The sequence below is a fragment of the Arabidopsis lyrata genome, assembly GCF_000004255.2.
Source record: "Arabidopsis lyrata subsp. lyrata unplaced genomic scaffold ARALYscaffold_4, whole genome shotgun sequence".
In the NCBI taxonomy this organism is placed as follows: Eukaryota; Viridiplantae; Streptophyta; class Magnoliopsida; order Brassicales; family Brassicaceae; genus Arabidopsis; species Arabidopsis lyrata.
In genome coordinates, this window is record NW_003302552.1 from 395,192 (window position 1) to 416,231 (window position 21,040).

A 21,040-nucleotide genomic window follows, 5' to 3' on the forward strand; every position below is an offset into this window, starting at 1 on the left:
ACGGTTTTTTTGCCCAGGCCTAGAAAGATTCGATATATAGAAGTAACTGAGATCAGTTCTACACAATTGAAATTGTCTCAAGAGAGGAGATTACAAACACAGACACAAACAGAAACACAATTTTAAAAATAAATTGGCCAAAGAGAGAAAATAAGTATACTTTCTCGTGGAGGGATCACAGGACCAAAAACCAGAAAAAGTAACAGCTTCCACCGTCAACCACGCACTGTTTCAGTCTTCTTCTCCTTCCATTTCAAACGAACAACAAACATTTTAATCAAAATCATTAAAAAGTGTTAAACTTTCTGGTAAGTTATTAATACTCTCTGCTAATGATGCTGTTTATGGTCGTAATGGTTTTCTAGCTATCTGGGTGTTTAAATTTCGAATACAAATTCCTAGATCTTCTTCTTCTATCTGGATCGTTGTTTTTAGCTTCTGAACATGAAAAAGTTTCTGTCTTTTGAGGTTTCTCGATTTTGCTTTCTTTGGGTTTAGTAGTTTTTAACCAATGTGCACTAAGAAAATAATTCATTTTTATGATGTTTTCTTTGGTTTGATGATGAAAAATTGAAACTTTATTCTACTTCTTAGTATCTATCTTCCGGCTTATTTAAAGTTAATGATCCTTCAAGCCTAATGGAGATTGGTACTACTCATAAAACCATTAGTAAGTTTGAAACTTCCAAGAGTTTTTGTGTTTTGAGACGATGAGATTTTTGAGAGTTTCAGGGATCTATGTTTGTGAATCATCTGGGTTTCTGGAAAGTTTGTAGCTTTCGAGGATTTATCTATTGGGTACTCTCAAGAAATGTTTTTCAGGATTTCTCTGGTCGGTTTCACTTTAACACTTTGCTTAGATTTGAACAATGGGTTTGGATTATTCTATTACTATTTTCATTATATTATTAAGTAGATAGAAACTGTAACGCTTTGTGTATTATTCACTTTACTTGAAGCTTTTATTATTCTTCTGCGCTAATTCGTATCTGCTATTAACTTTCCGAGGTTTCTGTTGTTTATTTTTGGGTTTTTGCAGCTAAAAAGATGGATTCTTCTTACTACTTTGCCTTGGGGACAAGTAGTTCTATTCTGCCAAAACTCTGTTTCAAGAATGTGGAGATCAGATTTTGGGGTGAGAAGATCAACAACAATGGTTTCTTTAAACGTTCTAAATCAGATTTGGACTCCAAGAATCGAAAGTTCAAGCGCAGTGTTGTTTACGCTGTTGCCACTTCGAATAATCCAAAAAAGGCTATGGTACGTTGATCAGTTTACTCTTTTCTCTCTTGCTTAAATGGCATTAGGCTTGCTTTGTGTCGCTCAGATTCAGCGGTACCTTCGATAACTTTCTTAAGACTTGCCTCAAGAAGACTGCTTAATCGGAAAAGTCCAGAGTTCTTGATTCTGTTTGCTTTGTTTTTTCAGACTGTAAAGCCTTCCATGTTTGAGAGAAGAAAGGCAGACCCGCAAAACGTGGCTGCAATCATTCTAGGAGGAGGTAATGGAGCTAAACTCTTCCCTCTTACAATGAGAGCCGCAACACCAGCTGTAAGTATTCATCTTTCTTTGTTTCCTCTTTCTGAAAAACCAAAACTGTAAATAACATTCATGGAGATTTAGGACCTCAAGGGTCTTATCTATAAAACAATGTTTTTGTGTAATGAGGATTCTTGTGTCTTCAAATTATGTTAGGTTCCTGTTGGTGGATGCTACAGGCTGATCGATATTCCGATGAGTAACTGCATTAACAGCTGCATCAACAAGATCTTTGTGCTGACACAATTCAACTCTGCTTCCCTCAACCGACATTTAGCACGCACTTATTTTGGGAATGGCATAAACTTCGGAGGTGGTTTCGTAGAGGTATAAACACTATGACAGTTTAAACATTCAGCTTTCTTGAATTTTCGAGGAACAAAGCAAAAGTAAAATCTTATTGAATAGGTTCTTGCTGCAACACAAACACCGGGGGAAGCTGGGAAAATGTGGTTTCAAGGAACAGCAGATGCTGTCAGAAAATTCCTCTGGGTGTTTGAGGTATGAACTTATGATCACTTTTTTACTGGTTTATTATGTCAGTTCCTTTGTGATCTTTGAAGTAGTCTAAAAGCTGTTGATGTCTTAAAAACTAGGATGCCAAGAACAGGAACATTGAGAACATACTTATTTTGTCTGGAGATCATCTCTATAGAATGAACTACATGGACTTTGTTCAGGTAATATATCTAAATCTAAACAGATCTGTTCTTCATCATCTTAAACCTCTTTAAAGTTGCACTAACTCAGTGTGTTGTAATAGTCTCATGTCGATAGTAATGCGGATATTACTCTTTCATGTGCACCAGTCAGTGAAAGGTTAGTATCTTGAATCTCGTTACGTCTTTTCTATGAGAAATCTCCGTTCTTGAAACCATTTTTTTTTGTGAATTCTTTAGCCGCGCATCGAATTTTGGTCTAGTGAAGATTGATAGAGGTGGGCGTGTAATCCATTTCTCCGAGAAACCAACGGGAGTCGATCTGAAATCAATGGTATAGTTTTCTATGATTCTTAAAACAAATCAACTTCTTAAAGTCATAAAGCATTTCAAAAACTTGAAACTTTTCTCTTTGGTTTTTACAGCAAACAGACACAACAATGCTTGGACTGTCTCATCAAGAAGCAACAGATTCTCCATACATTGCATCTATGGGAGTTTATTGTTTCAAAACCGAAGCTTTGCTGAACCTTCTAACAAGACAGTATCCGAGTTCCAATGACTTTGGATCTGAAGTTATTCCTGCAGCCATAAGAGATCACGATGTTCAAGTAAGATTTTAGAAAACTCGTGTCTTGTTTTTCTTTATCCGTTGTACACAACGAATGATCTAACAGTTTTGTATTGTTTTTTGTCAGGGATACATATTCCGAGATTACTGGGAGGATATTGGAACTATAAAGACATTTTATGAGGCTAATTTAGCTCTTGTTGAGGAGGTAAGAAGCATTACTCCAGTCTTTCACCTTATTATGACGTTCTTGGATACATTTTTCTCAACTTTTTTGTTTCTTGATCTTGTTCTCCAGCGACCAAAGTTTGAATTCTATGATCCAGACACTCCGTTCTACACTTCTCCTCGGTTCCTCCCACCAACCAAAGCTGAGAAATGTCGCGTATGTGTCAAAACATCTTTTTCTTTATGGTTGTTTCTTTGATTCCAGTTGCTAATTATTTAGTATGGTTCTGTTTTGATGATTTTGTAGATGGTAGATTCGATAATCTCACACGGATGTTTCCTGCGAGAATGCAGCATCCAACGTTCCATCATTGGTGAACGGTCACGTCTAGACTATGGAGTTGAGCTTCAGGTGAATCTTCAATCTCTTCACTTTGATCTAAAACAATCGAAATTATTTTAACTTTGTTGCGATCAAATTGAGCTTGGTTTTCTTTCTTTTCAAAGGATACATTGATGTTAGGTGCAGATTACTACCAAACTGAATCTGAAATTGCATCTCTATTAGCAGAAGGAAAGGTTCCAATTGGCATTGGTAGAGACACAAAGGTCAGGTAAGTTTTGAGAAAACACATAACATACAAACAAAACCCTCTTCAAATGGATTTGTCTGAAACAACAAGAGTGTTTTTTCTTCCTGGTGAGTTTATAGGAAATGCATCATTGACAAGAATGCCAAGATCGGTAAAAACGTGATCATCATGAACAAAGGCGTAAGCTTTTCGTGAATTTCTTCTCCCTCAGATTTTCAACTGTTGAAGAAAGATCAAATCTTAAAGACCTTATGTCTCCATGTTTTCAGGATGTACAAGAAGCAGATAGGCCAGAGGAAGGATTCTACATTCGATTGGGAATCACTGTGATAGTCGAAAAGGCGACAATTCAAGACGGTACTGTAATATGAATGGAGCTTGAAAGCTGCAATCTTGTAAGTCCACCTAGCAACAATCTTGCTGGAGATTAAAAAGAGAAAGCTTCCATCATTGTACAATTAGAAGAGCTCAAGTTTAGTATAACTAGAGATAGAGATATAGAGAACAAATAAGAACACAGTGAAGTCTTGATCAGTGCTCCGGCGACGGAAGACTGATCGGCCGATCTCTCCCTCTCTTATCATCTTTTGTATTTAGAACCTTTGATGATTCTCTTTGTATTATTCAAAAAAATAAGCAATTTATCTCCTGTCTTTGTGTCACCACCATCCACATTCAAACTACATACCACAAATAATAATCAAACTTTTGTTAAAATTTAAAATACTAAAATATCATCATAATATACTAATAATTTCTAAAATCATTGAGTGAATAACAACAGATTTTGACACCAATTATAAATTGGTAAATCCAACATAATAATGATGATTTTGATTGAGTTTTTTAGTTAATCAAATGTGAGATTATGGGTTAAAAGTGTGAAAAAATAATATTAAGGGGTGAATGTGAAAATAAAATAAAATGTGGGCTTACATCGAACAAAACATTTAATTGGTGGCTCATGCGTAGTTTATTTATTATATAAGAATACCCACAAGGAAATTTCATTTAATTAATTTCAAAAAAAAAAAAAAACGGAGTCTTGTGAAATTGAGCGTCGTCGTCGTCCTTAGCCTTAGCCAGATCTGCATCTTTTTCGCTGGCGTCGTCGAGATCTCTGTCGTATTGAAGAAGCTATTCAATCTTTCTTCACCATCCGTAAGTCCTTTTCAGAAGCTTCTCTAATGCTTGATCTTCCATTTTTCTTCTTCCGATTGATTCTCTCCTCGCACTCCTTCTCGTTGTTTTAATGCTGCTTTCGACGAATTTGGTGATTTATTGGGAACGATTCAGTTCCGATTCCAGATCTGACTCTTGCGATATGTTGAAATCCGAAAGAGATAGAGAAGAATTTCATTATCCGTTTGTTGTGTTTAGGGTTTTGGGATTAACTAGTGAGATTGTTTAGCTAAGAGATGATTAATGGCGTTCTCTTGATTGTTTTTTTGCTTAACAAGTTGAGAAATCGAAGCTAGGGTTATTTGTTCTGTACTTAATAGGTAAGATCTCTGAGTAGATCTTCATTTTCGTGCTCATTTCTAGGTTGCAAGAATCACAATGGATGGAAGTGGTGGTGACAGTGGTTCGATGGCTACACCTGTACAAAAGAAGGTACATGAGGCATGGAGGGTTTACCAATATTATCTGGACAAGACTACTCCTCATTCAACTAACAGGTGGATCGGAACACTTGTCGTCTTTCTTATCTACTGTTTGAGGGTTTACTCCATTCAGGGATTCTATATCATCTCCTATGGTCTTGGAATCTACCTCCTGAATCTGCTTATCGGGTTCTTGTCCCCTCTTGTTGATCCTGAGCTCGAAGTCACTGATGGAGCTACTCTCCCTACTCGAGGTTCTGATGAGTTCAAGCCATTTATCCGTCGACTGCCAGAGTTTAAATTCTGGTACCCTTTTGCCTGTCTCCTTACAACTTATCAGTGTTCAAGAAAGCGCTAGGCGCTAAGCGGGCGGTGACCCAATGCCTAGCGCCTAGAACGCCTAATCGAAGCCTAGGCGATTTTTTAGGCGGTTTAGACGTTTATAACATAAAACATAATAAATATAATATCATATATAAAATTTATATAAAATATCTAATAAAACAAAAAATTATGAAATTATAAACAAAAACTAGATAAAACATTTAATTGATTTTATATATTAAACAATATATGAATATTTATAACTATATATATATATATATAAATAAAACTCTAATTGAAATTGAAAAAATACATTAAACAAGATCTATGTAATTTTAGACGGTCAAGGCGGTTATCTAGGCGTCGCATGAGAGCCTAGCGCCTAGTCGGGGCCTAGGCGACCGCCTAGACCGCTTTTTAGAACACTGCAACTTATGCTTTCAATTATGTTGTTGGATTATCGTCATTGCATATCATGTTCTTTGTGATAAGTCATATTTAAAATTCTATTAGCATTCAGGTGGTTTACCATATACCATCTTTTTAACCAAGTGTGCTGGTAATGCTTGTGTTGCAGCGCCATATTCAATTTTGTTTTCTGTTCCTTATATGCTCATCGGGATTGAATGACATAATGTATAAACACTATGCTCTTAGTTATATATAATTGCTCAGTTTTTTTTGTCCTAATATCTTCCTGAATGATACATCCAGGAAGAAACACTTGGTCATTGTCATAACTCTACACATAAGAACACGGTAGCTTCTTTTCTTTTCAGTGACAATTGGATTGAATCTCTGACAGGTACTCCATGACTAAGGCATTCTGCATAGCATTTCTCATGACATTCTTCTCGGTCTTTGACGTTCCTGTCTTCTGGCCTATATTGCTTTGCTACTGGGTTGTTCTCTTTGTCCTCACCATGAGACGCCAAATCGCCCACATGATCAAGCACAAGTACATTCCTTTCAGCATCGGAAAACAGGTAATCTGTTCTTACAACTTTGATCTTTTAGTTTTATCTTGTATACAAAAACCCCATGTCTAGTCATCTTAATTTACTCTTCTATGAGTCAATAAAATCCTGCCCACTTCTCTACAAAGTCAACATTCATATTACAATACAGGGTTTGAGTTTAGAGTTACTAATATATCTGAAATTTTGATATGTGTGGCAGAAATATAGTGGCCGGAGATCTTCTGCGAGCAGCAGCGGCGGCTCTCGTGCTGATTGATTTCGATTGTCAGCCACATTTTCTGCAGAAGAAAGAAAAAGGATAGGTTTTAAACCACTTTGGAATGTTTTGTAGTGATGGTTTTAATCAAATTGCTAGAATTGTTATGCAGCTACAAGGAAGAAGAAGGGAAAAAAAAAAATGGTGATTAGTTTAAATTTGTTTCTTCTATGTTGCAGAAAAATTGTTCTTTGTTCGTTCCCTTTTAAACCCAAGTACCCTCTTCTGTAAATATGATTTATTTTTATTTTACAACACATTCATTCTTTTTTTCTTTTATGTTTGCTTTTAAATACCTTTCATTTGTATCATCAATTTGATCATTTCTTGAATTTAATTATTCAAGCAAAAAGATTCAACGAGTTCTACGAATCGTATGAATTTTGGTGTTGTTCATACGAAATTATCAATCACGTGATGGTCTCTCGAGAAGTCGACAAAACTCTTTGTTAGAACAAAAAGAACTGTTTGATGAACAATAACTATTTTTTTTTTTTTTTGGCACACGAACAATAACTATTCTTAACAGATCCTTTTTCATGAGGCGGAATGAAAAATTTGGTGGTCATGGAAGTTTTCTTACAAAATGTATATAATACACTTGGACTCTAGCTCTTTCGAGTTGCGGCAATATCGCAAGATTCCAAACTTTGCGGTTCGGAATTGATGTTTCTTCTTCGAGCAATATCGCAAGATTCCAAATTTTGCAGTTTTTCTTTGTCGTGTTTTCTCTTGTATTCGTGGATACTTAGTTTTAGTTTTTGGTTTCTATGTCTCTTTTGTTATCTTTGTATTCGCGGTCGAAAAATTGAAAATTGTATAAAATACTTGATACCAAAAAAAAGGTGTATTATATACGTGTTTTGTTAATTATATACATTACATCAATAAAAATATTACACACAATTAATTACAAGCGATATGTCTAAAGGATTTAAATAAGAACAAAAAAAGAAGAAAAAATATTAATTAATGGAATTATTAATTTATTTATATATTTTCGGGTTTATTTGGGACCATTTTTTGAAGTGGGAAGGGGCAGGTCGGAGCCAGTCTTTGCCGCCGATAAAGTCCTTGCTCAAGAAGACGGTAGCTTCGTCGTCGGATAATTGTTTTGACCATTTTACTCTTTGTCCCCTGTCTGCTCCGGGACCGTAACATTTGTATTCACCATAATATACGGTACTGAACAATTATTAAAAGAAAAAATTAGTGTACATTAGTCAAAAATATTTATAAGAATTAAACCACAAACCAAAAGGTAAAATGTTAGTACTTTTCTTTGGTTGAATCTCCCCATTGGTTCCACCCTCGAGGTGCGACGACATTGGAGAAGAAGGAATAAGCAAAGATAACCCTAGAATAAGGTCCCCATGGCCTTCCCAAATACGTGGAACTGGATCCGGTTAACTTGCATCCCAAGAATATAAACCCTGATTTCTCCGTCGCCGACGTTCTCATTTGCGCCGTTATAGACCCTTTAGTCGGTGACAACGAGTGTAGATGACATCTCTACAAGTGAAACCAGGAACAAAGAAAATTAAGGTTTATGTTTAAAGATGAGAAAGTTAACTCTTATCTATAAATGGAACATGTTAATTTTTTCCTCTAAGAGCATGCATCCCAAAAATAATGGAATTAACAACAACTCTAATCAATCGGATCCTTAATCTTTTGAAAATTAGAATAAAGTGAAATGTAATCATTATTATGTTAAGATTATTACTTTTAATGGAACTAATTATGTAAAATGAGTTAGTATTTACTTCATAGAGAGAAGAAGCGCTTCCACAAATGAAATCGGTGGCTCCTTCAATATAGCAGTTCTTGAAGTAATGGTTTCCATTGTCGTCAAGGAGAGTGTCTTGGTACGATGTTATCACGCATCCATAGAACGCTGCCTTATCCGCTGCCACCCGCAGTGCAACCGCCCGTCCCGCCGTTCCAAGCTTATTCTACTTACAACAAAACAAAACACGCCACAAGTAATGATATTTTCGTATTCTACATTGGAATTGAATTTTAAAACATGCATATATACGATGTATATATGAGACGAAGATTAACCTGAATAGTGAGAAATCGACATACGAAATCGGTGGCAAATATTGTGAGAGTGGGTGATTCCAAAATGTCTCCACCATCGCTCCATATGAGAAAGGTGTTGGAAGCTTGTGTTCCACTCAATGTTATGTAGGGTTTATCCGCAGGAATCACCACCTTTTCTCTGTTTTCAATCAAATCGCTAAATAACATTAATAAAACTATACTTAAACATGGAATCTAATCAAGCATAGAATTAACTTTTCATGGATAATATATATTTTGCAAAAATGAATATACAAATATAATTCTATATATGTCGAAGCCTAATACCGAATAACCAGCTGATAAAAGGACAACCATATCAACAAAACCTATATAACTTCGGAAGAATTGTGAATAGCTTAATTTTTTACATGAAAATTAAGAGATAGTTTAAGTTTTTTATATGTTTATAAATAATCTAACTCTAAACTCCAATACTAAATACTTAAACCCTTAACCATCAATCTTAAACCCTAACCCTTAAGACTTAAATATAATCCTACCGGTAAATTCCAGGCTTAACCCAAATGTAATAGAGTTGAGAGTTGTTTAGATTGGGAGGGATAGATTCTATTGCTTCTTGAATCTTACTGAAGTCTCCTTTGCCCGATTGATCAACCCTTATTAGAATTGCAGTAGAAAAATCAATGGAAGACGAAGAAGAATTAGAAGAAGCCATGGATGAAAATGTGATTGAAGAGAGAATGAAAATATTGATGAGTATGATATGATAATAGTTAGCAATTGAACGTTTGGACTTTGTTTTATAAAGACCCATCTTGGCATAACCCATGTGAGGTTTCACGTCTTGGCGATTGTGCAGATGTCAAAAAAAAAAAAAAAACAAATACAAAATAGAAATCAAGAATGAAAATTATTGAATTCAATTGGTGAAGAAAGAGTGTGAGAATTAGAATTTTGAAAAGTTTGGTTTGCACATAAAGGAGATTATATATATATATATATATATATATATATATATATATATATATATATATATATATATATATATATATTATTTTATAATATTAAGTATGGTTTTTAAAGTTAGTAACTCATAAAATTGTGTCATGTGTCAAGTCTATTGATCAGATGTTGACATGTGTTAGAAAAGAGTTAATTTTTTTTTTCTTTAAAGAAATAGAAAAACTAAAATAGGAAATAAATTTATATATACTAATTTATATGTCTATATCTAAAAAAAAGTTATTTTTCTTAACAAAAAGAAAATTAACAAATTTGTTTTTACATGTGTTATTGGTCAATTAAGTTTAGCACATAATAATTTAAAAAAAAAACATTTGGTGTGAAGAATAATTAATTAAAAAGGCCATTGAAGTTTAATTGTATGTATCATTGTAATATAGTGTTTTCATTCATTAAATTAAAATATAAAATTTTTTAAAACAAATTAATGAGCTTATGAGTATAAATTTTTGAATACTTATGTTTTATTCTAAGAATTTCAACGCATCCTATGATGGAGGGGCTTGCATCTTTTGATCTATTATCGCAAGCTTATACTTATGTTTTATTCTAAGAATTTTAACGCATGTAGTCATAAGTGAAAACACAATTTTTTTTAGGAAAAATAGCTTATATGATTGACTTTTCAATTACTTAATGAGAAGTAAGTATATTTTTATTTATTAATTTTTACTCATTTAAAATTAGTTTGCATGAGGTAAAATTAACTTACGAGATTACGCCATGTATAAAAAAATATATTTTAAACAATTTTTTTTTCAAATATTTTTGTGGATTTCTGTTTTTTATTAATTATATTTTGTTAATTATTAATCATTTTTAATATTAACTAAGATATAGATTTGATCTGATATAAATATTATTATATTATTTTGATATAAAATTGTTATCACTTAAAATGAAGTGTGTAGAATTATAATCGAGTTTAATATGATGAAATAGATAGTTAAGTTGTATTGCAAAATTCAAATACTATCGTTAAAAATTTATATTTATATTTATATCTTACATCCGCCTAATTAGGCGGATCTTATCTATAATATATATATATACCAAATGGGTTGATTAAAAATCTAGATGACGTGGTTGGATTGGCCAGCGGCCGAATTCTTATGATCGAAGTTGAAAGATTGCATATCGTTGACAAGAGATTTATATATATTAGATTCATATTTTTAACTCTAAGCCACAAATTCTATATACACTATACTCTCCAAAACTTGTATAAACCGGATTTTATTGTTATTTACAACGTCTTCAATGACCATATAGCCTTTGACACATATTAGACTGAAGTTCGATTTCTAGCCTTTGACACATAAAACAATATTCAATCCATTTGAATAAACCACATAGTTACACGTATTTGGTTCACTAGAAAAGTTTTTATCATCAATACGTCAATTTATCTACAAATATCTTATGTAGATTATGTTTGGTAATTGAATTCAAACATTAAACTATAAGTTACGTCGTTAATATGTACTTGCTTACCAATTTTTGTTTTTTAAATAAGTAACTAAATAATACTTTAGATATACTTTACGTGTTAGGTTGGCGGCTTGCATGCTTCCTGCATTAGTATTAGCGATCAAAAAGAGATATATAATGCGCACTTATGTATGTTTGAACGTAAGAAACAAAAATATTAAATATGTATTTATGTTTCCGTCAAAGGCCAAATATAAAGGCCCATATAAACAAAACTACTTCTATAGAAAATTATAGATACCCTCAACATTTTTGTTTATTTACATATACTCCCAACAGTTTTATTTATCACTAATGCTCCTTAGTCCTTACTCATAAAGCTAAGGGTGGGCACAAGGCGAGTATTTGCTGTTTTAGTGATACTTGTTACTTGATTTACCTTGTACGAGTAGTAAAAATTTGTATTTATACTTGGCTTGTTGAAAACGAGTACTTGCAATTTCAAGTACTTCTTTAAAAGTGATTGTCTTGCGAGTTACTTGCCTTGTCTTATTACTTGTTACTTGAGAGTTACTTGCAAGTACTTGAGATTTAATTGCAAATAACACTTTCGAATTATTTATTGTTATTTGTCATGTCTTTTACCTGTTTATAATTTACTTTATTTTTGACCTAATTTTTAAATGTGTTTAACATTAATACAATATGAAATATATATATATATATATATATATATATTGGTAAAATAATAACAAGTAACGGATCAAACAAGTTGAGTATTAATTTTTTTTTTTTATTATTTGTTACTTAATTTGTACTTGCAAGTATCTAAATTATACTACTTGTTTTTTGCCTTGACAACAATAAATATTTGTTTTTTCAAAGCGAATACAAAACAAATAACGAATACGTGACAAGTAACGAGTAATCATCGTGTCCAGCCCTACATAAAGCCAGACGAGCCATGGATCCTTGTCAGATTGTTACGGTCACATGATGAAACCAAACTCCATGTATCTTCTTTTTAATACATCCAAGTATAGAACACGACACGATTTCTGTAAAAAAACTAAAAACTAGTATATAAATCATTAAATCTAGTATCTTCTTTTACCCAAAAAAAGATGTATAGAACACGACATGATTGGTAAACGAAACATAGTCGAAAGACAAAAATCAACGGATTTTTTGTTTACTAGTATTTGAATTATGCTTTGATTGGGTAGGATTTTAACTTTTTAAGTTAGTAGCTTATTATTCTTTTGTATGCGTATGGATTTATAGTTTTATACTAATAACATCATATATGTAATAATTATTCTCTCTGTTTCATTATATTAGATGTTTTAATTTTATTTTGTTTCATATTATAAGATGTTTTGCTAATTTCAATATAAATTTTAGGGAGACTCACAAAAATGCCTCTTTTTCAATACCCCTTTTCAAAAATGCCCCATTTGGCTGTCCATTTTTAAAAATGCCCCTTAATTATTTCTAATATGACTAAATTACCCTTCCTTTCATAACCTAAGAACTATCGGTTCCCTCATCTCTTCTCTCTCTCTCGCTCTCTCACGTTGATCGGCGAGTATTCCGATTTCAAATCTCGATTCCGATTTCAAATCTCGATTCCGATTACAGATCTCGATCTCGCTCTCATTTCAGATCTCTTCTCTCTGTTTCGATTTCGCTTTTCCTTCTGTTTTCGAGTCCCACATCGATTCCAGGTTAGATTCCTCTTCTGTCTCCTTTTCGTTCAGTTTTCGAGTCCCACATCGATTCCAGGTTAGATTCTTTGTAAAGTTTGTCTTTAGAGGTTAGATTATGTGGTTATGTGGTTCTGTTTTGAAAGGTTTGTCTTTTACAGGTTAGATTCTGTGATTCTGTGAAAGGTTTTTCTTTTAGAAGCTTTTTTGATATCATTTTCGACTATTAATGATTGATTTTACTGCTTGATTTTGAATTCTGGATTTTATAACATTTTTTAAAGGTCTTATATGCTTTTTAAAGGTTTGTTTCTCTTAAACTTTTTTGCTTTTGTTTTTACTGGATATGGTTTTATACTTTTAATGCTTGGTTTTTACGCAGATGTCTAACAATGACCCATTGGATTTTACAACGTATTTTAAAGGTTTTACATGCTTTTTAAAGGTTTGTTTTTTACTGTTAATGATTTTAGTGCTTCAACCTTGTGTATATCATCTCTGATTTATTCAACTTCTGGATTTTATAATGTGTTTTAAAGGTTTACATGTTTTTTAAAAGGTTTGTTTTTACTGTTAATGATTTTAGTGCTTCAACTTTGTGTATATCATCTCTGAATTATTCCACTTCAAACGTTTGGTTCCATGACAAATGGCACAGACTCTCAGCTAGCATAGGTCCTTGCAGGTTGAAGCAAAACACCTCAAGACCAGCATCCTCGATGTAGTCAATCACGTAAAGTCGCTGCAGTTTTGGGCATTGCTAAGAAGCTTGACAAGATGAATCAAACATGTCCAAACTCTCCTAACTCGTCTTCTGATACGATTCCATTAGTTGGAAAAGAAGAAAATTTGATGATGATTTAGTTACATGTTGTTATGTACCAAAAAGTTTTTACTCAACTTTTATGTGTCTTTTGTAAGTTTGTAACTTAAGAAAATTCCATGTAACACTATTGATTGTTATATTTAGTGCTTTAATTGTTAAAGTGATTGCTATTATTATACAAGTGACTCAATGTGGCTCAATACATGTGATTTGATGAAATAGTGAAGTTAATTTTACAATGTATTTTAAAGGTTTTACAATGTATTTTAAAGGTTTTACAATGTGTTTTAAAGGTTTTACAATGTATTTTAAAGGTTTTACAATGTGTTTTAAAAGGTTTTACAATGTATTTAAAAGGTTTTACAATGTATTTTAAAGGTTTTACAATGTATTTTAAAGGTTTTACAATGTACAATGTGTTTTAAAAGGTTTTACAATGTATTTTAAAGGTTTTACAATGTGTTTTAAAAGGTTTTACTAGATATTTTAAAGATTTTACAAGGTGTTTTAATGATTTTACAAAGTATTTATACGGTATAAGCTAAGATGAGTTATAAAACTTTGAAAATATTTTATAAAGGTTTTATAAGGGTTTTAAAATTTAAAGATTTTACAAGATATTTTAAAGGTATTTGAAAGGTTTAGAAGGTATTTTAAAATGGTTTACAACATGTATTTTAAAGGTTCGACAACATATATTTTAAAGGTTTTACAAGGTATTTTAAAGGTTTTAAAAGGTTTTACAAAGTATTTTAAAGGTTACGTGAATTTTAAAGGTTTTACAAGGTATTTTAAAGGTTTGACAACATGTATTTTAAAGACTTTACAAAGTATTTTAAAGGTTATACAACGTGGATTTAAAAGAGTTTACAATATATTTTAGATCACATCCACAACACAAATCACAATCGTTGTTCTAAAGTTCTTAAGAACACAAATCAGAAACACCAAAACCACATAAAACTCAAACTAATCAATATAACATCAAGTCTTAAGATCTTCTCCAGTCTTAAAATTTTACACAGGTACCCATTAGGCCATTATGCAAGAAGCCTTTCTTCTCCGGGAAACAAAAAATGTAATCCACTGCACATAAACAATAATCTAATCCCATGATTTATCACTCTGCAGCAAAAACAACAATCGATTTTGAAATCACAACTGACAAAACTGAAACTGTGAAATAAAACTTAACCGAAGAAGAAGAGATTAAAGAGGATTTTTGTGTGATTACAGAAAGTTGAGAAACCAGATCGAGGAGATTACACAGTTAGACCAATTCTTAATCCTATTCTCCACCAAATCGAGAAAATAGATAAACACATAAGCGAATCTCTTAAAAATCAATTGATGGACTAACTCAATTCGGATATGTGAAAGAGGTAATGACAGATTGAGGCAGACTCGGATCTTGGACTGCGGACACAAATCGATGACCAAATCGACTACGACGACGACGATAGATGAAGGATATCCTCGCCGATTTAACTCCCGGCGAAGCTCTGGTCGGCAAAGATGAAGATTCTCGACAGATTGAAGATGAGGTTTTGGTCTCGTCGGTGGTGTGGTGACAGGAGACGGCGTGAATATCAAGCACATGGCATCGTCCGACGACGGTGAAGATGACAGGAGATTGACCTTTTGTTCATCGGCGGTGAAAGTGATTAGAGCCGCCGAGATTTTTGGTTCGTGCTTGTCTGGGGAACAATTTTGTCTTTTAGGTCAAAGCCTCATTAAGGGTAAAATAGTCAATTTCAGAGAAGCTATTAGGGATGGGGCATTTTTGAAAAGGGGTATTGAAAAAGGGGCATTTTTAACAATTTCTCTAAATTTTAATGCATTTGACAACTTATGACTATTGATATTTTGTAATCTTTTTTATGATTGGTTAAATTTTCCTTAAACTAAATATAAATGATGTTTTTAAAAGAAAAATAAATTATCTAAATATGTTTGCATTTACCTGAAACATCTTATATTTTGAAACAAAAAGAGTATTTGTTTAGGGAAGAAATTAATTATAGTCATAGTCATGAAAAAAAAAAAAAAAAAAAAAACTAACTCATAACTCGTAACTCAACTTTAAAACTCAAATCAATTCAACTCAAGACAGCTTCCCTTGTTTGGGCTTAAGACCTTCTTTTCCTAGTAGAGTCTTTCACTTTAGAGGAAATAGAACTACTGGCTGGAATAAACCTTTTCCCTTAGACCAAAACTCAGCGTTTTCTTGTTTTTTAACCTAGCTTCGTTGTAATTCTCGAAGGCGGCTACGGTTTGTGTTTCAAGTTCTTGGTGTTCCTCATCAGAAGTCTAGATCCTCCTGATTCAAGTTTTCTCTTTCTGGTCTCAGTTGGATTTCGTCTGCTCTGTCTTGCGTGCTGTTCGTTTCAGTTGATTTTCGCTCTATTCGGGAGTGTTTGTGGTGTGTCTTCAGAGTTTTGAAGTCAGAGTTTTAAGCTTCTAAGGTTGACAGGTGGTGTTTGTGATGTCGGCTGCTATGGATAAGGCGTTGATGGCCATGTCCTTGGAAGAAGAAGACGTTCCGTTCGAGATGCCAAATCTTCCTCAATATAGATCGTGTGAAAGAAATGTTTTAAGTCTGGTTGGAAGGTTGCTCAATCCAGATAATCAAAGTATCTCGAATCTAATTCTTAATATGCCGAGAAAATGGCAGAAGGTTGGCAGAGTTCGTGGTATAGCTTTGTCTAATGAGAGATTTCAGTTCATTTTTCGGAATGAACATGATTTAGTGGAGATCTTGGAGAAAGGAGTTCACACCTTTAATGAGTGGGCTCTGGCTGTGGAAAGTGATTGAAGCAGTGGTTATCCCAGATAAGCCGCAGAATCAAGACTTTGTTCGGGTAAAAATCAAGTTCGATGTGTCCAAACCTCTAAGGCAATCTAAAGTAGTAAATTTGCCGGGTGGGAAGTCTACTGTGGTGACCTTCCATTATGAAAGAATCCAGAAAAGATGTTATAACTGTCAAAGGCTAACTCATGAAAAGGATTTGTGTCCTCTTTTGATTAAGCAGAGATTAGATCAAACAATTGATAGGAAGCTTGGGAAAAAGTTTGAGAAGCCCAAGCCGAGTCTTGTTTTAAAAGAGAGTGATCCTCTTTTTGGGGTTCTGTCTGAAGATCAAGTTGGAATGCACCCAGTTCTTGGAAGACCTCGTATTGCTCCGGATGTCCTTGAAGGTATGAGGCAGTATCTTTTGATGGGGGATGGGGAAGATAGAAAGATCAGAGAGGCTAGAGTTAAGTCCTCAGTGGCTGAGACTGAAAAAGATCCTTTCCTGCAAAAGACTGTGCTTCGCATGGAACCACCTCCATTAATTTCTAATGATATCAGTAAAGGCAGGGGAGTGGTCTTTGGGTATGATTCTTCTGACTCTTCCTCTAATTCTGCTCATTATTCTCAGCTTGTGGAGAAGTCTTCTCTTGCTGTTGTGGAGAACAGGAACGAAGATGTCATCATTCCTTGGGGAAGCAATGTTGGGTTGGTTGATAGTTCAATTCAAATGAGGCTCTTCTCTATTCCTATTCAGTCTGGTCCGGTACTGGACTTAATAAGCTAAATCCAAGAAAAAGACCGACAAAAAATCAGAGGAAATTAAAATGTGCGGTCGTTGGTGGTGAGTCTGCAAAGGTTGTGAAGAATCCTGGTTTAGAAGAAGGTGTTATTACAAAAAGAAAGGCAGGGAAAGGAATTATGGTCCAAGCAAAAGCTGCAAAGTTCAGCAAAAATGAGGTAGTCCCAAATGAGGGACTGTCCCATATCTAATGAGCATTCTGAGTTGGAATTGTCAGGGATTGGGGCGGCCTCAAGATCTGACAATTTCTCGTCTCCTAGAGATGCGTAAAAAACATTTTCCGGAGATGTTGTTCTTGATGAAGACTATGAATGTTAGAGATGTCAATTGTAGATATCCAGGAGTGGTTAGGGTATGATAATGTATATACGGTGGAACCGGTTGGCAAGTGTAGTGGGCTTGCTTTCTTTTGGAAGAAAAGTGTTTCTGTGAATGTTCTTTTTGCTGATAAAAACATTCTGGATATGAAAGTGGAGTTTGTCCTTCTAGGTTTCTGGTCTCTTGTGTATATGGGAATCCTAGTAGTGATCTTAGGCACCTGGTTTGGGAAAGACTGACTAGGACAGGATCTCAAAGAAAGGATTGTTGGTGCATGGTTGGAGATTTTAACGAAATTCTGCACAATGGTGAAAAGTTGGGCGGGTCTAGAAGGAGTGAGGCTTATTTTGTGGATTTTTCTGTTATGCTTAAGTCCTGTGACATGATTGAGTTGCCTAGCACAGGAAATGGGTTTACTTGGGGTGGAAGAAGGTATGATTTGTGGATTCAGTGCAAATTAGACAGATGTTTTGGAAACAAAGAGTGGTTCAAAAGATCCCCTGCTTCTAATCAGCTGTTTTTGGAGAAGAAAGGATCTGACCATAGACCTGTTCTAGTCCAATTATTCTCTTCGCGGGAAAAGTACAGAGGCTCCTTCAGATTTGACAAAAGAATGCTGCATCAGCCACTGGTTTTGGATGCAATTAAAAAAGCTTGAATGAATCAGTTTTCTCCTTTTGGTCATTCTGTTTCTGATAGACTTAGACGTTGTAGAAAATCTCTTAGTCAGTGGAAGAAAGAAAATTTGTCTAACTCTCTGGAAAAAATTCAAAGAATCCAGAATGATATAGAGATTGAGCATGCGACTTTTGCACCATCTTTTTTCTGAATGGACTGTTTACAAAGAGAAATGGTAAAAGTGCATAGGGATGAGGAGAGTTTTTGGAAACAGAAAAGTAGAAAGAAGTGGATGCATTCAGGGGATAAGAATACTAAGTATTTTCATGCATCAGTTAAGGCTCAAAGATCAAAGAATGGCTTGGATAAGCTTCTGGATGACCAAGGAATTATGCATAAATCTGAAGCTTCCAAAGGTGATGTGGCATGTAAGTACTTCCAGAAGCTTTTCTCTTCCTCTTATCCAGACGATCCTCATGAACTATTTGTTGGTTTTCAGCAGAGAGTTTCTCCATTTATGAATGATTAGTTGGTTGCTGAGGTTACAAGTGAAGAAGTCAGAGCTGCAATATTTTCTATCAAGGCTTCTAGTTCTCCTGGTACTGATGGAATGACAGGTTTGTTTTTTCAACAATATTGGGAGGTTGTTGGACCGCAGGTTACTGAAGAAGTTCTGAGGTTTTTCAGTGATGGGTTTTTTGATAAAGAGTGGAACTTTACTCAGCTCTGTCTTTTACCTAAGAAGATCAACTCTCCATTGATGTCTGATTTACGTCCCATTAGCCTTTGCTCGGTGTTATACAAGGTCATTTCTAAGATCTTGGTGTCAAGGTTGCAGCCATTCTTATCAGATATAGTTTCCCCTTCTCAGTCCGCTTTTGTGGCTGAAAGGTTGATTTCTGATAATATTTTGATTGCACATGAGGTAGTCCATGGATTAAGAACTTATGATGTGGTGGCTAAGGAGTTTATGGCAATTAAAACGGACATGTCTAAAGCTTACGATAGGGTGGAGTGGAGCTATCTTCATCATTTGCTTTCTGCCTTGGGTTTTCATCACAAATGGATTAACTGGATTATGTTATGTGTCTCCACTGTCACTTACACAGTTTTAATTAATGGACAGGCTTTTGGAAGAATTGTGCCTCAAAGAGGTTTAAGACAAGGAGACCCCTTGTCTCCTTTTCTTTTTGTGTTATGCACTGAAGGTCTAACTCACTTGTTGAATAGGGCTGAACATGATGGTCTGATCAATGGTATGCGCTTCTCCCCTCAAGGTCCCTCAATTCATCACTTATTGTTTGCGGATGATAGCCTTTTCATATGTAAGGCTGAGGAGAAGCAGTGTTTAGCTATTCAACAGATTCTTCATGTGTATGGTAAGGTTACAGGTCAGGTCATAAATCTTGACAAATCTTCTATCACATTTGGTGATAAAGTTGGGGAAGACTTAAAAGTGATGGTTAAAAGCCGGTTGGGGATTGTGAAGGAAGGAGGTTCTGGAACTTATTTGGGACTCCCTGAATGTTTTAGTGGTTCAAAAATTGAGATGATGGCTTATATTCATGAGAAGCTTAAGAGTAGGTTGTCTGGATGGTTTGCTAAGACTCTATCTCAAGGTGGTAAGGAGATTTTGCTCAAATCCGTGGCTATGGCGATGCCGGTTTATGCCATGTCGTGCTTCAAGTTACCTAAAGGTACATGCGAAACCCTTTCAAGTGCTATGTCCTCATTTTGGTGGAGTTCTGTGGAAAGTAGAAGGAAGATTCATTGGGTGGCTTGGGATAAGATGTGCCTGACTAAAGAGCAAGGTGGTTTGGGGTTTAAGGACATTGAGTTGTTCAATCAAGCGCTCTTGGCCAAACAAGCTTGGAGATTGCTTCAGTCTCCTGATAGTCTTTTCTCCTTATTTTTTAAAAGCAGATATTTTGTGGATCATAATTTCTTGGCAGCTGTTACTGGGAATAGACCGTCCTTTACTTGGAAAAGCATTTTACATGGCAGAGATCTCTTAATTCAAGGCCTGAAACAGTTGGTGGGGAATGGAAATTATTTATCTGTTTGGGTGAGTAAGTGGCTGGATGATCATGATAGGGGAATTATGAGGGCTCCTTTCATGAAAAACATCTTGGTTAATCTTGATCTTCCTGTCTCAGACCTTATTGATCCTATTACCAAATCATGGGATAGGGATAAATTGGAGGACCTCTTCTTCCCTGGTGATATTGAGCTGATTGTCAAAATTAAGCCTGTGATCTCATCGGCTGATTATTTGTGTTGGAAACATAATAAAAGCGGGGATTATTCTGTGAAGTCTGGATATTGGTTGGCTGCAAAGATTTACAAAGCTAAAGATATTTTTGCAGCATCTGTTCAATCGTCTCTTAATGGAATCAAAGATCTGATTTGGTCCACCATGGCGCCTACAAAGATTAAGGTGTTTCTATGGAAGGTCGTTAGTGGTGCTATCCCGGTTGCTGAGAGATTGCTGACAAGAGGTATGACAATTGATTCTAGATGCCAAATTTGTGGTGGAGAAGGTGAATCAATTGATCATGTTCTGTTCTCTTGTCCTCTTGCTAGACAAGTTTGGGCCATTTCTTTTATTCCCTCTCCAGAAGGTGGTTTTCATGCTCACTCCCTTTATCATAACATTCATTATGTCTTGTCATTGAGACAGAATCACAGAATTCCTTTGGAGACGAGAAGGTTAGTTCCTTGGATTATATGGCTACTTTGGAAAAACCGCAACAATCTTCTTTTTGAAAGAATGGTTTAC

The 21,040-nt window shown here is 34.6% G+C and overlaps 3 protein-coding genes across 5 annotated transcripts; 2 read left to right on the forward strand and 1 right to left on the reverse strand.

Annotated features, from left to right (window-relative positions):
• The first annotated feature begins 56 nt into the window (after window positions 1-56).
• Window positions 57-4,192, forward strand: LOC9314626 (probable glucose-1-phosphate adenylyltransferase large subunit, chloroplastic). 3 transcript variants are annotated; one of them, XM_021028956.1, is made up of 15 exons: window positions 57-308; window positions 1,040-1,260; window positions 1,429-1,551; window positions 1,696-1,866; window positions 1,948-2,040; window positions 2,136-2,219; window positions 2,303-2,358; window positions 2,439-2,532; window positions 2,624-2,809; window positions 2,897-2,977; window positions 3,068-3,154; window positions 3,245-3,349; window positions 3,445-3,546; window positions 3,650-3,710; window positions 3,800-3,898. In XM_021028956.1, exons 2-14 carry the CDS (start codon window positions 1,048-1,050, stop codon window positions 3,662-3,664), a joined length of 1,410 nt encoding a protein of 469 aa, XP_020884615.1. In that variant the 5' UTR covers window positions 57-308; window positions 1,040-1,047; the 3' UTR covers window positions 3,665-3,710; window positions 3,800-3,898. The 3 variants fall into 3 exon arrangements, with proteins under 3 accessions (XP_020884615.1, XP_002878559.1, XP_020884613.1); XM_002878513.2 differs by having other exon boundaries at window positions 58-308; window positions 3,445-3,551; window positions 3,800-4,192; XM_021028954.1 differs by lacking the exon at window positions 57-308 and adding an exon at window positions 681-798 and having other exon boundaries at window positions 3,445-3,551; window positions 3,800-4,192.
• Window positions 4,193-4,534: 342 nt separating this feature from the next.
• On the forward strand, window positions 4,535-6,971 carry LOC9314627 (protein RER1B). The gene is made up of 4 exons (XM_021029557.1): window positions 4,535-4,691; window positions 5,076-5,440; window positions 6,264-6,444; window positions 6,638-6,971. The coding sequence occupies exons 2-4, from the start codon at window positions 5,091-5,093 to the stop codon at window positions 6,692-6,694; spliced, it is 588 nt and encodes a 195-aa protein (XP_020885216.1). The 5' UTR covers window positions 4,535-4,691; window positions 5,076-5,090; the 3' UTR covers window positions 6,695-6,971.
• A 594-nt stretch (window positions 6,972-7,565) lies between these two features.
• LOC9314628 (putative pectinesterase 11) lies at window positions 7,566-9,611 on the reverse strand. The gene is made up of 5 exons (XM_002880345.2): window positions 9,286-9,611; window positions 8,762-8,921; window positions 8,461-8,649; window positions 7,971-8,206; window positions 7,566-7,879 (listed from the first exon to the last, which is right to left on the reverse strand). Exons 1-5 carry the CDS (start codon window positions 9,573-9,575, stop codon window positions 7,681-7,683), a joined length of 1,074 nt encoding a protein of 357 aa, XP_002880391.2. The 5' UTR covers window positions 9,576-9,611; the 3' UTR covers window positions 7,566-7,680.
• Window positions 9,612-21,040: the final 11,429 nt, after the last annotated feature.

Excerpts from the sequence above, each read along its gene's own strand:
- LOC9314626 (XM_002878513.2), top strand. The coding sequence starts at position 1,048 with ATGGATTCTTCTTACTACTTTGCCTTGGGGACAAGTAGTTCTATTCTG. Across the intron at positions 2,359-2,438 it reads TGTGCACCAGTCAGTGAAAG|CCGCGCATCGAATTTTGGTC; the intron begins GTTAGTATCTTG and ends TGAATTCTTTAG. Across the intron at positions 3,155-3,244 it reads CCAAAGCTGAGAAATGTCGC|ATGGTAGATTCGATAATCTC; the intron begins GTATGTGTCAAA and ends ATGATTTTGTAG.
- LOC9314627 (XM_021029557.1), top strand. The coding sequence starts at position 5,091 with ATGGATGGAAGTGGTGGTGACAGTGGTTCGATGGCTACACCTGTACAA. Across the intron at positions 5,441-6,263 it reads CTGCCAGAGTTTAAATTCTG|GTACTCCATGACTAAGGCAT; the intron begins GTACCCTTTTGC and ends AATCTCTGACAG. Across the intron at positions 6,445-6,637 it reads CTTTCAGCATCGGAAAACAG|AAATATAGTGGCCGGAGATC; the intron begins GTAATCTGTTCT and ends TATGTGTGGCAG.
- LOC9314628 (XM_002880345.2), bottom strand. The coding sequence starts at position 9,575 with ATGGGTTATGCCAAGATGGGTCTTTATAAAACAAAGTCCAAACGTTCA. Across the intron at positions 8,922-9,285 it reads GTTAAGCCTGGAATTTACCG|AGAAAAGGTGGTGATTCCTG; the intron begins GTAGGATTATAT and ends GATTGAAAACAG. Across the intron at positions 8,650-8,761 it reads GTCGATTTCTCACTATTCAG|AATAAGCTTGGAACGGCGGG; the intron begins GTTAATCTTCGT and ends TGTTGTAAGTAG.